The 18,950-nt window shown below is 44.3% G+C and overlaps 1 protein-coding gene across 5 annotated transcripts; it reads right to left on the minus strand.

Moving 5' to 3' along the window:
• Nucleotides 1-276: 276 nt before the first annotated feature.
• mapkapk5 (MAPK activated protein kinase 5) lies at nt 277-17,477 on the minus strand. 5 transcript variants are annotated; one of them, XM_023824613.2, is made up of 14 exons: nt 16,601-17,477; nt 14,665-14,733; nt 9,227-9,302; nt 9,042-9,139; nt 8,749-8,857; nt 7,418-7,507; nt 6,760-6,855; nt 6,598-6,678; nt 6,329-6,516; nt 3,351-3,471; nt 3,023-3,153; nt 2,651-2,766; nt 2,438-2,542; nt 277-2,255 (listed from the first exon to the last, which is right to left on the minus strand). In XM_023824613.2, the coding sequence occupies exons 4-14, from the start codon at nt 9,125-9,127 to the stop codon at nt 2,161-2,163; spliced, it is 1,218 nt and encodes a 405-aa protein (XP_023680381.1). In that variant the 5' UTR covers nt 9,128-9,139; nt 9,227-9,302; nt 14,665-14,733; nt 16,601-17,477; the 3' UTR covers nt 277-2,160. The 5 variants fall into 5 exon arrangements, with proteins under 5 accessions (XP_023680381.1, XP_023680379.1, XP_023680380.1 ...); XM_023824611.2 differs by having other exon boundaries at nt 14,665-14,738; XM_023824612.2 differs by lacking the exon at nt 16,601-17,477 and adding an exon at nt 15,503-15,629.
• Between the last annotated feature and the right edge of the window lie 1,473 nt (nt 17,478-18,950).

Raw genomic sequence — 18,950 nt, forward strand, 5'->3', positions numbered from 1 at the left:
TAACTACAAACGCTTTTCTCTAATTTTAAAGGAAAATCATTATGAAACAACTAACATCAACTATAGTAGCAAAATAGAAATAGCAGCATCTATGTTCTTGTAATAAAACAGCACATCCTTAATTTTTTCTGTATAAAAATGTGTTTACCACAGTTACCGGGTCAAGAAAACTCTGCCCATATCTTTCCTTAGGAATACAGGTACTTAGGATATTTTTCATGAAAATTGCCATTTATGTATATTGATTCCTCTCAACCAAAAAGAAGTCACACTCCATACCTTTTCAAGGAATTCCTTTAATACAAATATTCAGCATATTCATGACATTTTGTAGCAGGTGGAGGACAGAAATACCCTGAGGTACCCAAACTTCAATAGTAATCTAACTGCCAGTCTAAGAAGAAATGAAACATAGGCCTGTGAGAGAATGGGAGGGAGTAATACTAGTTTATGTATTTACACCCACAAAGGCATTTTTGGTAGATCAATTTGGTACATAATTTTTCTGTCCACTGACTGTCTTGGTGTGTAGAGTAAAGATTTATATTTTACAATCTTCAAATATTCAATAAATGTCAGTGTTCTGCGTGGAGTCTATTTGCGGGGGGGGAGGCAGGGCAGGGAATCTGCCTAATGGGACAGTCATTACTGATGTTGTGATGGATATTCTCTCACTGGATATGGAAGCATTTCTCCCAGGCTGATTCTGCTGAATGTGACAAGCCACTTTTTGTGCACAACTGAGGGGTATTATTTCATTGCACAGTCAGACCTTCAAGATTACTTGCAGATTTTCCTATTTATACAGCTTGATATATTACTAGAGCTATTCAGTGCATGTCTCAAACAGCAGGACCCCCCTGAGACCTAAACCAGTAACTGTCAGATTACAAATCTGTATCCTTTGCTACTTGACGTAGTTTTTTTTCCTTCATGCTTCAGACGTGTTTTAGTGATGTTTCAGAGCCATGTTAAAGCACAGTGAAGATAATTACATTTGAGGGGGGAAATGTAACATTATCAGTCCATTCAATCTCCAAAGACCATGTTTCTGTTTTGTGTGTTGGCCTCCAGACATGGCTACCTGGGCCTATATGCAGCCCTAGTGCCAGTTTGTCTCTCACCCAGAACAGCTGCCTTTTAGATCTGTGGCCAAACGCACTGCCCACCCTGGTCCCCCATTTCTGTGTCACGTGCTTCCGGGCAGCAGCATTACATAAACCTTACGGAAGCATTAAGGGTGAAATTCTCCAGCTGAAATTTAGCGATGTTACTCCCAAAGTGAGCCTTGATTTTGGTAACGAAGTGGAAATTCAGAAGCAAGCACACATTTCCTCCCCCCCCCCTTTTCTGGTATTTTTCATGTAGCCAAATAAAACCATTCTACCCGAACCTTTTGTTTCAAACCAATACTGAGGAAGACTGAGGCTTGTGAACTAGACAGCCTGTTTTTTTTTCTTCAATAAAACACATGGAAACCTCTTATTATCATAGTCATTATACTGTACCTGTTATCAGCAGTACTATAATGGCTTATCAGTTAATAATTTAAAAAGTATTTCCTGCAATATAGCTTCCTCCTAGATATCGCACTGTCACTGTTTAACTCTCCAGCCAAGAGGTTTCACAGTTGAAATCACTGACACCATACTCTGAATCAAGAGCCACTGAAATCCACCTTCCTCTACATCTAGGACCAGATCAGGTAGTGGACGAAGTCTCATTTTTATATTCCTACTTTTGCTGTAAATGACCAAAACGTCAGGCAGCAGATACTGTAGTATAATAATTTAAAAACTCTATTAGTTTTTAATAAATAAAATTAACAGCATTATTAAAAGAAAAAAAATAAACACTGCTACGGGTAACTCAGATGAGCAGGGGGTATAAAGGCTGAATTCCCTTCCAGTGGGTAATAAAATGGATTTAAACATTCGCATTGTTTGTTCATCTATGTTTGCTGTTGTTTGTAAAAAAAAGAATTTACAGTACCAACAAGTTCTCTTTGAGTATATCTACAGTTGTACAATACTTTTGCAAGCGAATTCATGAAAATATGCAAGTCCTGCACTTAAATTTACATAAAAATTAGTCTTTACAGTTATTTTGTTCAGGAACAGAGAGAATACTATACAAAATAAAATAAAAATACAGCGCTGGCTAAGGAGAGTCTTGTAAGTTTGTTTTCTCCTCTATGGCCTGTTTGACTATCTCCGCCAGCTTCAAGCGATCCACTTTGTCAGAGAAGACCCTCCCTGGAAAAAAGTAAAATCACTTCAGAAAATCACCCAAATAAACAGGAAGTGTGGCATTGTGTGGACAGTATTGCGAAAGATGTATGAGCTGAACGAGTCAGGAAAGCTCTGATAGAGTCCCTGTGATGCTGCGAAAACAGAGGATGGACCAATGTCAGAATCTCATGGTCACGTGCACTTACCATCCCAGTTAAGGCCCTGCAGGCCGTCTCTCAGCAGCTTGCAGTCGCGATTGAAGCGCCAAGCCTCGTGCATCACCTCGTTCAGCTTCTCATCCTCGTTTTCCCCTACAGTGAGGAAGCAAAGCCCTTCAGTGAGCGTTTGCGTGTGCGTGTGCGTGTGCATATGTGCCTGTGTGTGTCCATGACATGGGCATATGGTTGCTTTTTTCTCACCGGCCTGGGGGAGGATACACTGGGCGATGACGTCCCTCAGTTTCTCCAGAGCCACGTTGGAGTCCTCCCCTCCGTTCTCCGGGTCGTGGATGAAGAAGCCATCCCGGGGCTTTGTACTACGAACAGCAAACAGTAACAGCCTCAGACACAAAGAAAGACGACAAAAGGGAGCTTAACTGGAGCCCCTAACCCCCCCAAAGCCTTTGAAACCACGTGACTGGGGCTCTATAGAAGGCCAAGAAGACAGCCATTATGCAGAAAGTCTCCTCTTAATGTAAAAGGATAAACAGGAACAAGTGCGGGACAAATGTACAAGCGAAACGGATAAACAGGACGAGACAAACAGGCCGCGACGTGGCAGCACAGACAGACCCCAGCAGCTTCCTCTTCCTCAGGATGGGATTGTTGACGGAATTCAGGGGCTTGAGGCTGACGTTGAGGTCCTGTATCCTCATGTTGGCCAGCTGCTCCGCGTGGGCCTGCTGGATTCCCGCCACCACAGCCTGCAGCCCACACAGGAGACCCATCACGTTTGCATTCTCACCAAAGAGGAAACGCAAAGAATCCACATTTCACATCCCCAAATGGCACTCTGGGCCTGAAACATTAGAGTAATCTTACTTTCTGCTGCCTGGAGGTGAAACCAGTTTGGTGAATGTCTTCTCCAAAGGATAAACACTCATTCCTTCCCCACACTGACCTTGTCCATCATCATCTGGGCAGATGGCAGCACATTGTCCAGTGCTTCTGTGCAGTTTAGCCAGGGGTGAGCCAGCACTCCCTCAATGGTCAGTCGCTCCTCCGGTTTCACTTTCAGCAGCCTGGGGGCGGCACACCAGAACATATGCTCAAAGACCAGAGAGAAACCTGCACCATCATGTGACCGAACACTGTCCATGAAGTAGAGCTGGGCGATATGGCGAAAAAAATGATCACGATAATTTTTCCTGTATTGACCGATATCGATAATTATCAATATTATAGTTTCACAATGCTGTTCCATGTAATAATGTAATAATCAATATAATAAAAATAACCCTATTCTGACAAATAGAACGAATACATTGAAATAAACAATATTAGTAAACAAATATTTATTTTCCAACAAATTTTACTGTTTACATACAAAATTCCCTTAAAATTATAAAAGGTTATTGATTTTAAAGTATTCAAAGAAACATAGTTCAAATGAACAAAACCATATAATAATGTAACAATGTGCAAAACAGTATAATATTACAAATATGTTAAAGGGCAAACATAAAATAAAGTAGGACAGAACTGACTGCAACAAGTATCTTCCTCTATTCTTCGTCTCTTAACTTTTTTAAATTCTGAGGTAGAAAAGTATCTAAACTAAACAAAAAACACATTAAAAAAAAAATGCCAAATCATGGTTAGACTTTTTTGTCCGGCGCTGCAAAACGTCACCACGCGTCACCATGTCACATGGTACAAAATCCTCGCAAGAGCAAGACGACTTGAGACAGACCGTGCAGCACAAACTGGAACCGCCTCCGTGACGACACAACTTTGCCCTTATTGCCTGAAGATTTTAGTCACACGCATGACGTTTGTATCCCAGGAAGTTCTGATGCGTTATCTGCTATTTCTCCCGAAAAGCAAGTAAAGCAGTGAGAACTGGTTTTCAGTTCATTTACCCGGTAAAATAAAGTTTAAATAAATGACACAAATGCTCTAATAGTACACGTAAGTTAGCGGTTTATTTAATGTTAGTTACTGTGATGTTGCGCTGCTTTATTTGTTTAATCGTCCAGTCTGAGAATAAGGCATTCAAGTAAGAATTGCATTGTACTCTGTACATGACAATAAAAACTTTCCTTGAAATACATGTATTTGATCTTTTTCCTGGCAGCTATCTTTTTACACAGAGCCACTATACACAATAGTTTATTTTTTTTTCCACTGCTAACAGTTTGTATCAGGAGTTGGTTATTGAAAAAGAAGTAATGTGCATGCAGGTGATATTTGTATAGATGTATCTACACCCTTCTGGCAGTGCTGCCATTGCAGTCAGGTCTCGCACACTACGAGGAGTAGAAGTTGTCCGACTGGGCTGCAGTCAGTTTATACTCCACCCCTGCAGCCACCGGCAGATCGCGTTCCACGTCACGTCAGCTGCAGACAGACCTAAGCTCAAGTCGAACGCACCCATTGCTTCTTTAAGGGAGGATGGGCAAAATTACAACGTCGTCGGTGATTGGTTGCTGTGCTGGCGTTCAGTAAATCTCTGCTCGATAGGCCATTGAGTTGTCTGTCTCAGCGCATTCTCTAAAACTGAGCATACTTGGTTGATCGAGTTTTTAGTCTGTGTGTATCATTGTGATCATCCTCATTTCTTATTGATGAAAAAATCTACACTCACCTAAAGGATTATTAGGAACACCATACTAATACGGTGTTTGACCCCCTTTTGCCTTCAGAACTGCCTTAATTCTACGTGGCATTGAACAACACAAGGTGCTGAAAGCATTCTTTAGAAATGTTGGCCCATATTGATAGGATAGCATCTTGCAGTTGATGGAGACTTGTGGGATGCACATCCAGGGCACGAAGCTCCCGTTCCACCACATCCCAAAGATGCTCTATTGGGTTGAGATCTGGTGACTGTGGGGGCCATTTTTGAACTCATTGTCATGTTCAAGAAACCAATTTGAAATGATTCGAGCTTTGTGACATGGTGCATTATCCTGCTGGAAGTAGCCATCAGAGAATGGGTACATGGTGGTCATAAAGGGATGGACATGGCCAGAAACAATGCTCAGGTAGGCCGTGGCATTTAAACGATGCCCAATTGGCACAAAGGGGCCTAAAGTGTGCCAAGAAAACATCCCCCACACCATTACACCACCACCACCAGCCTGCACAGTGGTAACAAGGCATGATGGATCCATGTTCTCATTCTGTTTCCGCCAAATTCTGACTCTACCATTTGAATGTCTCAACAGAAATCGAGACTCATCAGACCAGGCAACATTTTTCCAGTCTTCAAATGTCCAATTTTGGTGAGCTTGTGCAAATTGTAGCCTCTTTTTCCTATTTGTAGTGGAGATGAGTGGTACCCGGTGGGGTCTTCTGCTGTTGTAGCCCATCCGCCTCAAGGTTGTGCGTGTTGTGGCTTCACAAATGCTTTGCTGCATACCTCGGTTGTAACGAGTGGTTATTTCAGTCAAAGTTGCTCTTCTATCAGCTTGAATCAGTCGGCCCATTCTCCTCTGACCTCTAGCATCAACAAGGCATTTTCGCCCACAGGACTGCCGCATACTGGATGTTTTTCCCTTTGCACACCATTCTTTGTAAACCCTAGAAATGGTTGTGCGTGAAAATCCCAGTAACTGAGCAGATTGTGAAATACTCAGACCGGCCCGTCTGGCACCAACAACCATGCCACGCTCAAAATTGCTTAAATCACCTTTCTTTCCCATTCTGACATTCAGTTTGGAGTTCAGGAGATTGTCTTGACCAGGACCACACCCCTAAATGCATTGAAGCAACTGCCATGTGATTGGTTGATTAGATAATTGCATCAATGAGAAATTGAACAGGTGTTCCTAATAATCCTTTAGGTGAGTGTATATCGTTTTATCGCCCAGCACTAGCATGAAGTCATAACGAGACAGAAGTGTCTATAACAGTACTGGAAATACATGGTCGTACTTGCGCACAATATCCTTGGCCATCTCAGAGATCTGGCTCCACTCCTCCTCGGGGAACTCAAAGCTCCCGGTCATGATCTTCTTGCGCATGTCCTTGGGGATGGTGCGGCTGTGATGCTTGGAGTAGAAAGGCGGGTAGCCACACAGCATCACGTAGATGATTACCCCCAATGACCACAAGTCACAGCTCTGTCAGATGGGGGGGTCGGGTGTCATTACGAGCTGCTAACCTTGTGGTGAGCACAGGGCACTGCTAGCAGACATACGGACCTTGTTATAGGTATAGGGAGTAGGTGAGGTAGGTATGATTCCAGACTTTTCCTTCTGGTGTCGCCTCTGCGCCTCCAGTACCTGAAGCACACAGAGTGACTGAGAGGACGCAGCAAGTCGGATAAATGAGTGAATGGAGTGCGAGGGGGTCAGAGGCTTTACCTGAGGTGATACGTAGTAAGGTGTGAACTGCGGAGTCATCAAGTCACCTTGGTCGATCTTGGCAAAGCCAAAATCGCATAATTTCACAGGTGCATCCTGGGAGGGGGAATTTAAAACGGGGTGGGGGGGGATCCAGTCGTCAGTAATTCAGAATACATCACAGATTACACGACAAAAGCGACTAAATGAGGAAAACGAGGACACTGGTATACTTCACTCAAACTCAAGTATACCTGTAAGCTAACACACGCCACCATCACAGCACCGAATCAAAGATGAGGAATAAGGATGTTCACTTTAATCAGTAAGTATTAAAAATGACGGCGAATAACTCCCCTGCTTGGACATGATGAACAGAACGTGGTCATTCTACAGGTCTGTGTGACCGCTAGCTGTTGCACCAGCATAAATCATCCACCCCCTCCTGTATCGTTCAGACCAATTCTCTGACTAAATTACTCATTAAATTATATAGCCCCATTCGCAGGCTGCAATTTTTCCATGTCATAAAGGTTTTACATGGATGCCCAACGTGAACAGATATATAAATCAGAGCCAGGAAATCCCATTGGCCGCCTCCCCAACAGGACAACACCCACATGCCTGGGAAGGTCCTGGGCAGAGCTAAAGGCCGTTTGGGGCCAGCGTCCCACCTCACCAGTGAGTTGTCCTTGAAAAGCAGGTTTTCTGGCTTCAGGTCCCGGTGTGCAATGTTGAGTGAATGACAGTGCTGCAGGGCCTGGCTGATCTGTCGGGAAGGGGGGGGGCAAACATGTCACATGACACTACTCACCCTGGTGCAACTCAAAGCTGACTCACACTTACTGCATGGTCAGGGCCACCACTCAAAAGCTGAAACAATGTGGATGTTGAGTTCAGTGATACAAATGCAGCCCATTTCTGACTTTGTGCTACTGACCAATGAACAAAGGAGACTGGACCAGAGATTGCATACAGACACTGCAACATCATTTGCCTAAACATCATTGTTATTATGGTTTTAATTTTTCAATTACTAGCTATTACAAAATGTTGCAATGTACTGCCGCTGGCTATTTTTGTGGTTCAAATATATTACATGAAAGAGGCTCGAAGATAACTTATTGCTTTAGCTAAATAATATTTAAAAATAGCAACAGAAAGTATTTAACATTCTAATTTATTTTAGGTAATTTCGGAAGAAGTATTTATAGTTTTTGTTTAGCTTTTTTTTTTCAGTTTACAAAAATGTATTCATTAACGATAATAACCTTGCCGCAATTACAGCATCCATACCACAATTCATAAACGTGACTTAAGTGTGGCTCTGCTCTACACCAGCACCACAGGCCTGTGATTGGCTGGTGCGTTGGCGCAAGATGTGTGATCATTTAGGATGGTGGGGGATGGCCGCGTCCGTAACGTGTGTGAACCGGGCCTCAGGCGTTGAAGAGCCGCCGCACAGCTACTGAACATAGCCGCCGCTATGTGAATGCAACAGTGACGAGCACACCACAACTTCAGCAAACGGCAGCGTAAACTTGGCCATGTTACAGGCTCCTGGCCAATTATCAAACTTATGCCACCGACTCACACAACCACAACTGAACATAGGCATCTGCTAAATAAATAAACGTAATACAAAAAATGCAGTACGACTCCATTAGTGCTTCTTAGTGTCCTATATGGCCATTTAGGCCTCCTTTCTAAGGACCTACGTTTCCTCTTAGCCTAGCTGTTTGTGTCTAACAAGACTGACCCTGATCATGATAAAGAAGGGGTTTCATCACTCTTTGTGAGCAAAGCCTTAACGTCCTTGCTTTGATACTGTCGATGTCAAGATGAAGTAATCGTTAATGATTGACTGTTACTGATTAATGTTAATGATTTACCCTGTGCGCGTTCAGGAATAAAGGAAAGTAACAAAATAAAACCCATTAAGGACGGAAAGTTCTAGTATGAGGTAGAAAACATCGGTCAAGTGTGTTTAGGTGCTGGGGGCTCCCCTACCTGCTTGGTGACCTGGCTGGCCATCTTCTCAGTGAAGTGCCGGTGCTGGCTGATCCGGTGGAAGAGCTCGCCCCCCTCCATCATCTCCATCACGATCAGAAGCCGGGCCCTGGACACGCGACAGACAGCTTGTTAAGCAGGAACATGAAGTCAACAAAAAAAATATGCCAAGACTACAACATACGGCTGTCGTGCACTGACAGAACCCAAGATAAATACCTACTTAAAGGTACAACAGAAAAAAACGTTCCAGTTTGGGAGCAGCCCCTTTAAACAACAGGTTAAGGCCACACCTGGAACTGGACTCGTGTGGGAACTGGACGTTGTTTGCGTACACATCCAAGATCTGCACGATATTAGGGTGACCTGCACACATCATGTGGAGTCGCACCTGTTGGGGAAATCGGCATTATTAGGAGCCTGGGTCACACCTGTGTGTGGTACAGCAAGCTTGGTGATGTCATGGGAGGTCTCCTACCTCATTGCGTGCTTTGGGGCGGTCAATGAGGATCTTCAAGGCTAACCGCTCCTGCGTGGACTTTTTCACACATACCCTATGTGGAGGGAAACATGCCCAGGTGACACATGCGGCATTATCCACCAAGACGACCTCCATACATACTTAAACATACTGTCATGATCTCTTATCATCTTAAGAGACCTGGCAACCCATATAACTCTTGGTGACCTGGCAACCCAGAGTGACATTAAGTGACTACTTAACAACTGGGCACTTCCATTAACATCCAAATAAAACTATGAACTTTTGAAGAGCAGCTGACTCAGCCTTCTGCCGAAAACCCCCTTCCCATGACCCAGTGCCCCGTTTCCAGATTGCCTGACCACAGCAGAGAGACTCCAACCTCAGTTTTCAGTCTCTCCGTCCACTGTGACACTCATAATGAAATACTGACACCTCCAACCATGCCTTTCATTTGAAATAACCTCTTATCCGGTTTGGATTGTGACAGTGCTGTGGAAAGCTGTTTATGCGCGTGCAAAGCGTATAATAATTAGCTGACTCACTGCCTAATATGCCTAGTAATGACTAGTTCATTTCCTTGGGGCATGCTTGACCTGCCCCACCAAACAAGAACATCATTTAGGCTCCCCTCCCCGCCCCATGACATTCACATCCCAGCCCGTCCCCCCCCCCCTGAAAATGGGAAATCTTACAATAAAATGTATGCCACAAATTTCCAAACTCTGCTGTAGGTCTTCGTAAGAGAGAAACTAACTGGTGCGACCTCTGCTCATTAAGCACACTAACTGGTGCGACCTCTGCTCATTAAGCACACTAACTGGTGCGACCTCTGGTCAGTAAGCACACTAACTGGTGCGACCTCTGCTCATTAAGCACACTAACTGGTGCGACCTCTGCTCATTAAGCACACTAACTGGTGCGACCTCTGCTCAGTAAGCACACTAACTGGTGCGACCTCTGGTCAGTAAGCACACTAACTGGTGCGACCTCTGGTCAGTAAGCACACTAACTGGTGCGACCTCTGGTCAGTAAGCACACTAACTGGTGCGACCTCTGGTCAGTAAGCACACTAACTGGTGCGACCTCTGGTCAGTAAGCACACTAACTGGTGCGACCTCTGGTCAGTAAGCACACTAACTGGTGCGACCTCTGCTCAGTAAGCACACTAACTGGTGCGACCTCTGCTCAGTAAGCACACTAACTGGTGCGACCTCTGCTCATTAAGCACACTAACTGGTGCGACCTCTGCTCATTAAGCACACTAACTGGTGCGACCTCTGCTCAGTAAGCACACTAACTGGTGCGACCTCTGCTCATTAAGCACACTAACTGGTGCGACCTCTGCTCATTAAGCACACTAACTGGTGCGACCTCTGCTCATTAAGCACACTAACTGGTGCGACCTCTGGTCAGTAAGCACACTAACTGGTGCGACCTCTGGTCAGTAAGCACACTAACTGGTGCGACCTCTGGTCAGTAAGCACACTAACTGGTGCGACCTCTGGTCAGTAAGCACACTAACTGGTGCGACCTCTGCTCATTAAGCACACTAACTGGTGCGACCTCTGCTCATTAAGCACACTAACTGGTGCGACCTCTGCTCAGTAAGCACACTAACTGGTGCGACCTCTGCTCATTAAGCACACTAACTGGTGCGACCTCTGGTCAGTAAGCACACTAACTGGTGCGACCTCTGGTCAGTAAGCACACTAACTGGTGCGACCTCTGGTCAGTAAGCACACTAACTGGTGCGACCTCTGGTCAGTAAGCACACTAACTGGTGCGACCTCTGGTCAGTAAGCACACTAACTGGTGCGACCTCTGGTCAGTAAGCACACTAACTGGTGCGACCTCTGGTCAGTAAGCACACTAACTGGTGCGACCTCTGGTCAGTAAGCACACTAACTGGTGCGACCTCTGCTCATTAAGCACACTAACTGGTGCGACCTCTGCTCAGTAAGCACACTAACTGGTGCGACCTCTGCTCAGTAAGCACACTAACTGGTGCGACCTCTGGTCAGTAAGCAAACTACACGAAGTTAATATAAGTCAGGAAAACAAGCCAGACCGCACCTGCTACCATCCAAGGGTGTAAATCCATCAAAAGGTGCTGGGATGACAATACAAAAACCCCATTTTAACTATTTATATAACAAAGGAAAAATATATACATTTAAATAGTAGGCGTAGTACATTTGCATTCAGTTATTGAGCATATGCTTTTTTTCAAAATCAATGTACAAATGAAGAAAGTTTGGGGTCAGAGGGCAGAATCATCTACAAATAGTGCCCCTGGAGCAGGGCCTGGCTCAAGGTCCCAACCACTGAAACGACTACTTCAATAGTCATGGCATTCAAACCCACAACCTTCAGGACAGGAGCACCTACCGAGACACATACTGCAGCTACATTACACAACAGAACCTTTGCCTAGAGCTCTGTGACTAACCTTTTTAAGGCATTAAAATCAACACCCTGGTCTGGATTCCAGTCTCACTGGACATCATTCTTGCTGATCACAAAGGCGGATAAACTAAGTACTTTAATCTAAATTACAATGAAAGGGCATTTTGTGAATCCTATTAACTGCCACACCCCCTGCTGTTCATGCGGCTTAATGACTGTTTACAAAAAAGCTGAAAATGATACACCAGCCTCATGTCACCGTTCTGTTTATGGCTCTTCCTCTACTCCCAGTTCAGCAGCTGGGACTGTAGCGGTCTAAAGCGCATACAGAGCTCTTTCAGGTTCAGGCTTCAAGGTCTTTGGGAACCAAAGGGGAGAGTCCCAGGTGAGGGGAAAGGGAGGAATGCCGGGCAAAAAACAGCAGTAAAAAGGAACAGTGCCACAGAAATAAGAGCCTGTTACACTCTGTTTGCACTGCGAAACCAATGTAACAGTCCATAAGTGAGAGAATCCCGCTGGCATACACAGCCAGCTAAGAGCTGAAAAAATAAATGACACTTCATTATGAGTGCAAGCGAAATGAGTTAGAAAACAGCACAGCAAAACAGGCATATGAGGAAGAGCTTAATGAGCTAAAACTGCGGACATTTAAAATGGTGCGATTCGATTCATCCACAGTAAGGCCTTTCCCTGAATCAGAACCACAGAAACGCTTATGTCAACCGTCATTCCGGATACCTGAAATGTAACTTGGCATTTTGGTTAAATGGAGTTGTCAGGATGAGTGAATAGTCCACTAAAATGCTGAAGCACTCCAGGTTAAGCTGCACTTCCCAGTCAAACTCTGCAGCTTCAAACCTGTAACCCTCCTGGGAAACCAAGTAAGTCTGGCTTGAGACACCCATTACAGTGAGGGGGACCAAAAAATCAGGCCAGAACCAATTATTAAAATGACTGGCCTTGCATACCAGACTCTAGCCATCTAGACCAATGAATTTGCCAGTCCATGGCGACCTCCAGGCAGTCTACATTTTTGCTTCCTCCCAGCTCCCAGGGAGCAGAAACATGGACTGTCTGGGGGTCCCCAAAGACCAGGTTGAGAAACGCTGATCTAGACTATCCAGGAGGACCTTAAAGTTTGGGGCTCATATAAAAGCCACAGTTACACCACCCTGAAAACAACGCCACAGTGGGCTTACTGCACATGCACTGCATGTCCTCAGGTGAACGCTTGAGGAATAAGAGGTCATGACTTGTAATGAAGTAGGTCCTGTAGGGCTGTGCTTTGGTACTGGAGACGCCGTGCCGCTATGGTCTCTCAGGAGATGTGGACGTCAGCATCAGCTGCCTGCACCACCTTCCCCTCTCCTCCCTCAGTCAAGACCCAGCCTGTAATGGCGGCTACAGGGCAGACGGGCAGGGGAGATGGTCCCCGTGAGCCCTGCCCAGGCCAAACCAGCCCTTTAGAATCACTCTCAGCTGACCAGGTTCGTCCTCCGCGGTGCCCTTTTGTCTGTTTGCGGCAGCGCCTTTGTGAGGGGAGGACAGCTCCCACGCCACCACCCTCCAGAATCCCATGGCAGTCAGGACAGGAAGTTCTGGCAGGAAGCAGGGACACGCATTCAGGGGCTCCGATAGCAGCGTGTTTATCGATATGGCGATGACACGCTGGGAGAAATGTGCAGCGAGCAAATCACAGGGAGAGGAAACGACCGGATGACCGGACACAGATCCAGGAGGTAAGACATAAAAAAAACATCAATACCCCAACGCAGTCAAGATCAGAGCCACTCCAGTACTGATCACTGCCTCTCATAAGATGGTGTGGCTCAGTGTGGTTTCTAAGCTGCCATTTAGATTACTCATCCTTTCGGGAAGGAAACTACTTTGCCTCAGGCCTGCGTGGAGACTGCAAAACAAGCCGTGGGAGCCCAGCGAGCCGCCACCCAGGGCCGGCAATGTGGTGCAATTGCAGCTGGGGTGGGCGTCATGGGGGCGTGGCTACCTTCACAGTGACACCCAATGAAAATGCCCGTTTTCGCTAATGTGTGTGCGTGCTTGTTTATTGTATTCATTTTAGGAAGGAAATGAGATTTGTAATTCAAGAAGCAATTGTAGTTTATTTTGGATTTTTTTTCCAGAGGGTCATCTGAACAAAATCCCTTTGTCTGCATCGATTTAAATGTCTAAAAATTTCTCTGCCACAAGTGTAGGATGTCATCAGGGAGGAGGTGTCCTCTAGCTAGGAGAATGGAAATGCTCTGGTACGTGCAAAGCTTGTTTACAGCAGAGGAGCAGGGATAAACTGCACAATATTAACTGACAGAACGGCCACCTGGAGACTCTGTCCATGCATGCGCCGGTTCTAGTGGGAATACTGACATCTCATCAAGACACGTGATTCGTTGTCTTGTTAATCCCAAAATAGGCAGGACAAGAGGCTGGGGACACCATGGATGGGATGCCAGTACGTCACAGGGTGCACACACACACACACACACACACACACACACACACACACACACACACACATCAGGTAAACATATCTCTATGAGTACCGCTCATTCATTTCTATGGGAAAAATGCTAACGCTAACTATGACAACCTTAACCCCTACCCAGGCATTATAACCATAAGGTAGCCAAGGAAAATACAAGAGTTTTTGCATTTTTAGTTTTTTCATTGCAGTCACAGATTTTTTATTAAATTGAGTTTTCCCTTATGGGGACCAGGAATCTGGTCCCCATAAAGGAAAAAACAGGTATTCATCACGTTGTGGGGACACTGTGTCCCCATAAGGTAAGGTATACCCGGTCACGCACACACAAGGCAGTTCAGACACACAGTCACGTAACCCTGCGCTTCTGGGTCCATGTGATTGTGAACAAGGGGAGGTCACGCAAACTTAGAGAGCCGGGGACAGAACTCAAGCACCTGACGGTGCAGCGCTACGGTGCTGTCTGCCAAGTCCCTGCAAAGTAAGGCTTCCAACCATTTAGAAAACATGAAAGTCAGTATGAACCCACCTGACAGGCCCACTGATACCCGCCCCCAGTTTCTGTGTCCAGTTGATGCTGTACTCTTCTAGGATGGAACTGTCCTGTCCAAAAGAAATATGTTTATTAAACACACGTCCACCATAAAGATACACTTACTGGCTTAAAGGACAAACCAAACAGCCCAGGAATTATTGCAACATGAAATTTGACCTAATGTGCCTTAAAACTGTGCTATTTTCAACATAAAAAACAAGGCATGAGACTAGGAAGTGAAAAGTCAATATCCACATATAAACGAGGATTAATACGGTACTCCAGCATTATAAAAGATAACATATGAACAAGCAAATGTAATCAACATTCATTTTCATCCTAAATTTTAATGCTGTCGTAGCTTGTGCCGTTTAAGTGCCATAAACTTTAACAGTTTGCCTATAACACCACGAAGACAAGATGTGAGCAATAAATTGTGTGTACTGAAGAACAAGCAAAAGTGCTGCAGAAAAAAGGACGAAAGTCCAGTGGCGTCTTTAAACAAAAACAGGTTTTTTGGTGTCTGGACAGAACTCCCGGTGGCAGTATTTTGGGTACAGCAAGACAGATAAAAGAGAGGATTATTTTTCGGTTAAAAGTTGTATAACTTCCATGTGCAGATGAATGGATCGGTTAAATATTAATATGACAAAAAAAAAATGGTGCGATAAAAGTCGCCTAGACAGTTTCACCACCCCCACTCACCCCCGGTATATCAGATATAACTACTTGCACCGACGCAACCATGAACCTACTGCCGATCTGACATGCAAGATTGACGCAGTAAAATAACCGTTTTACTGCACACGTTACACCCAAAGCCGCTATTTACCCAATGCAGCAAGTGCAGGAGTCATGTCAAACAGGGCGATCTTCGCAGGCTCGCAAGGCGGTTTAGGGTTTCTCACTCACAATGACAAAGATCCAGAAGCATGCATGAGATCACCTCCTATTTATATATGCGAGGGAGAACGGACGTGACCCCGGACTTAAATAGACCTGATCTTTAGAACAATCTTTTGCCTTTTCACTAGTTATTTTTTTCAGGTTTTCCTATAGTTATTCTCTCTGCATTGAGCAGCACTAATCTCTGCCAGTATTCAGACTTCCCAAATTTCTAGGGAAATAAACAATTATAACTCCATATATTTAGCACTCCAAAGATATAGCTTGGCTTTCTTTGGAAGTTTTACGATTTGCAAAGGCCCACCGAAAGCCATTTTATACAGGAGGACAAATTACCCCCGTCCCTAAATAAAGGGCCGCTTTTAGCCCCTTTCCGCCCGGGTAATACGAGGTCGCAGGATAACGTATTGCCAGACTTGGCTTTTAGTAGTGATGAGACATATCAGCATCTCCTGTCCTGTTTGCTAATCAATTCGTTTCTATGCGGTCTGCAATGGATGGCATTAGACAGAGTATATACAACCTCACAAATAAACAAGGACATACTGTTCCGTGAAATTTCCACGGAAACAAGTAGGGAACACTTCAGACCTTAGATGAATAAATAGATAGCGATATTATGTCATACATCATGGCTATTTATTAGAAGTAAATATAAGAGAGCAACTGCAAATACAGTAATTTGGAGGAAAAAGTGAAAACACGTGTAGATCAATTCGACAAGTAAAAAACAAAAAAAAAACGACTTTGCGGGAAGTGCTAAAAAGAACGGTAACTGGGACTATCGGAAGTACTTCCAGCATTGTTTGGAAATGTTACCGATTGTATCAGTCGCTTCTTTTTGTCACTTTCCGATCTTCAGTGTCTTCGTTTTTTACGAGCCCGCAGTGGGTCACATTAGCTCACTAACGCCGGCTGGAGCCGTAAAAGCTGCAAAGGGAGCTGTTCTGCTGACTTGGCAGACAAAGTTTGGCGTGCAGAGACCTTCACAAGCGGCTGGCATGGGGTGGCCATCAGCCCTTACCTTGATAAATTTGTCTAGATTGTTGTCCTCTGACATGGTGTTCACATACGCCAGCACTTCTATGTCCTCGTACTTCTTCGCCGCGCTTTGTGTTGCGGGCGAGCTAGATAAGTTAACTAGCAACCTAAACACGGGGCAGGGAAACGCCGTTTCCCTCAAAAAGGATCTATTTATCGTTAATGTTCGTCCAGAGGTTTAAAGTGACATGTCAATGCCATGATTGCTTCCTGTTATTCGGCAGACAGCCTGTGCCACGCCGTGTGCTCCTCCGAAACCCCGGGTACAGCAAGCCGGCCACAGCCGGCCCCTGCTGGAATGGCTCGGCACTCAAAGCGATGTTTTCAGCTCCTGCGGCTAGTCTCGGCTGTGCCTTAACGACCATGGAGAGCGACGGTGGCCCGATGGGGGGTGTCCAACCCTCGGAGAGAACGGGAGTCCCTGGCTGAGAGCAGAGATCGGTGCCCAGAGCTGCAGTCACCCGCCAGTAGTATATGGCTGATCGCAGGTTGTGTAACAAGGTTTGTGTGTTGCTGGGTGACGAGATGGTTGGCTGAGGATTTATTAACGCTTTGGGAGACAAAGCAGATCGCCGTGTGACAAAAGAGGGGGGTAGAAAGACTGACACAAAATAAGGAACACTGATAAAACTGAGTCGTCGGGATTAGCTAGCTACCACGCCAGGTCGCCATTTCAATTATTCATTTATCTTTAAAAAACTCGAAACGATGTCTGGAACAGTAACGATTACGCTTAGTCAAGAACGCATACAGTTATAAACATATAGGCATATATACAGCTGGAAGAATAACTACATCACGTTAGACTTCTTTGGTTTGGTGCTTCGCTGATCTCTTGCCAAAGAGGAAAAAAAAGTCACCGGAGACCAAATACTGCGACTAAGATGTCTAGAAATATTCTAGTCGGAAAATGGACATTCTTATTCATTCTTATACAATATATCAACATTAACTGATTCAGAATATTTTGTTAGTTAAATTACTGTGATATTTATCTTAAATGATCGCTATCTTTCCTATTATGTCCCTTTCGTTGTTTTAATTTTATCAGGCACGTCTAAGACAACTACTTTGGCAGGCCTCACAACAAACGCAAGTGGGTCCTTGTCAATGCGGCTAGTGTGATAAGGTCAATTATCTGTACTTACGTTAGTTCCAAACATAAAAGATGAATTTAAATGAAATATTAAACCTATCGGCTGGTAAATAACTAATGGGAGGTTAGGCAGTGTATAAATAAAAATTACAGTCGTATATCACACGAATTAAAGGCGAGTCAAGTAAAACAAGATCTGCAGTACGCTATTTTTTTTAAATAAATGCTTTTCATGACATTCGATGAAGGATGCATTTCCTTTTGATTTACAGGGCGTTTATGGTGATACGTTAAAACAGCAAAGACGATTACTTCATTTCGAGCAGTTTATTTTAACAACCAAAAAAGTGATGCAAAAGAGGATGTGGTAAGATACACAAGCAATCGATTCTTTCAATTGAACTGTATCCTGCGTTTATGTGCAATGTTTGGTTACTGATTTGATGAGCCAGTCATCCAGAATTAGTTATTTTTACAGCTGTTTCTTTCTGGAACAGTTAGGGAAGTTAAGTACGTCGTTTCTGATTCAACAGTAATTTACATGATTGAATCAGCAATTTTTGTTTTATGAGTAACTACCATTATACTATACACAGTTTTACGGCTTAAGTTTTTCTGTTTTAAGTGTATTTAAAAGCAGCGTGTTGCCAAAAGTATTTCAAATGCCAAGAAAATCCTTCTATTTGGTTAGCCCTTACTCTGCAATTCCTATTAATTAATTTTAAGATGTATGAATAAATGAGGAGTTGGCTAATTCACTGTGTTGTGTGTGTATAATATGACCAATGTCTGGCATTCAGAGTATCAATGTTCCGATTATATTAGAGTACAAATCCATAAATATGGAGTCAATCTTTTTTGACACTTTGGGGAAAAATGTTAAGTGGTTGTACTTATTTGAAAAATCCATTGTTTTTATATCCCTAAAATTAAAATGAGCCATTGGTACAGGCACCACTGCATCATACTTACTGTAGAAACAAGCAACCTTCCTATGTCGTACGATTTAGTTATTAGCCTGTGTTTGTCTTGGCGAAGAATGCCACCTACTGTCACACCACAGTACAACGCTTCCCATGCTCACCCGTCCCCTCACTTAAAAAGTGAAGTACGTGCGCAACATCGTGCATTTTTACCCTTCGTTTGTTTCCAATGGTTAGTCTTTGCAGTGAACACAAGGTTTTTCACATCATAAGATACCCCGGCTATAGCCGCCTAGCCCCTAGTATTTTACCCC

The sequence above is a fragment of the Paramormyrops kingsleyae genome, chromosome 2, assembly GCF_048594095.1.
Source record: "Paramormyrops kingsleyae isolate MSU_618 chromosome 2, PKINGS_0.4, whole genome shotgun sequence".
Classification (NCBI taxonomy): domain Eukaryota; kingdom Metazoa; phylum Chordata; class Actinopteri; order Osteoglossiformes; family Mormyridae; genus Paramormyrops; species Paramormyrops kingsleyae.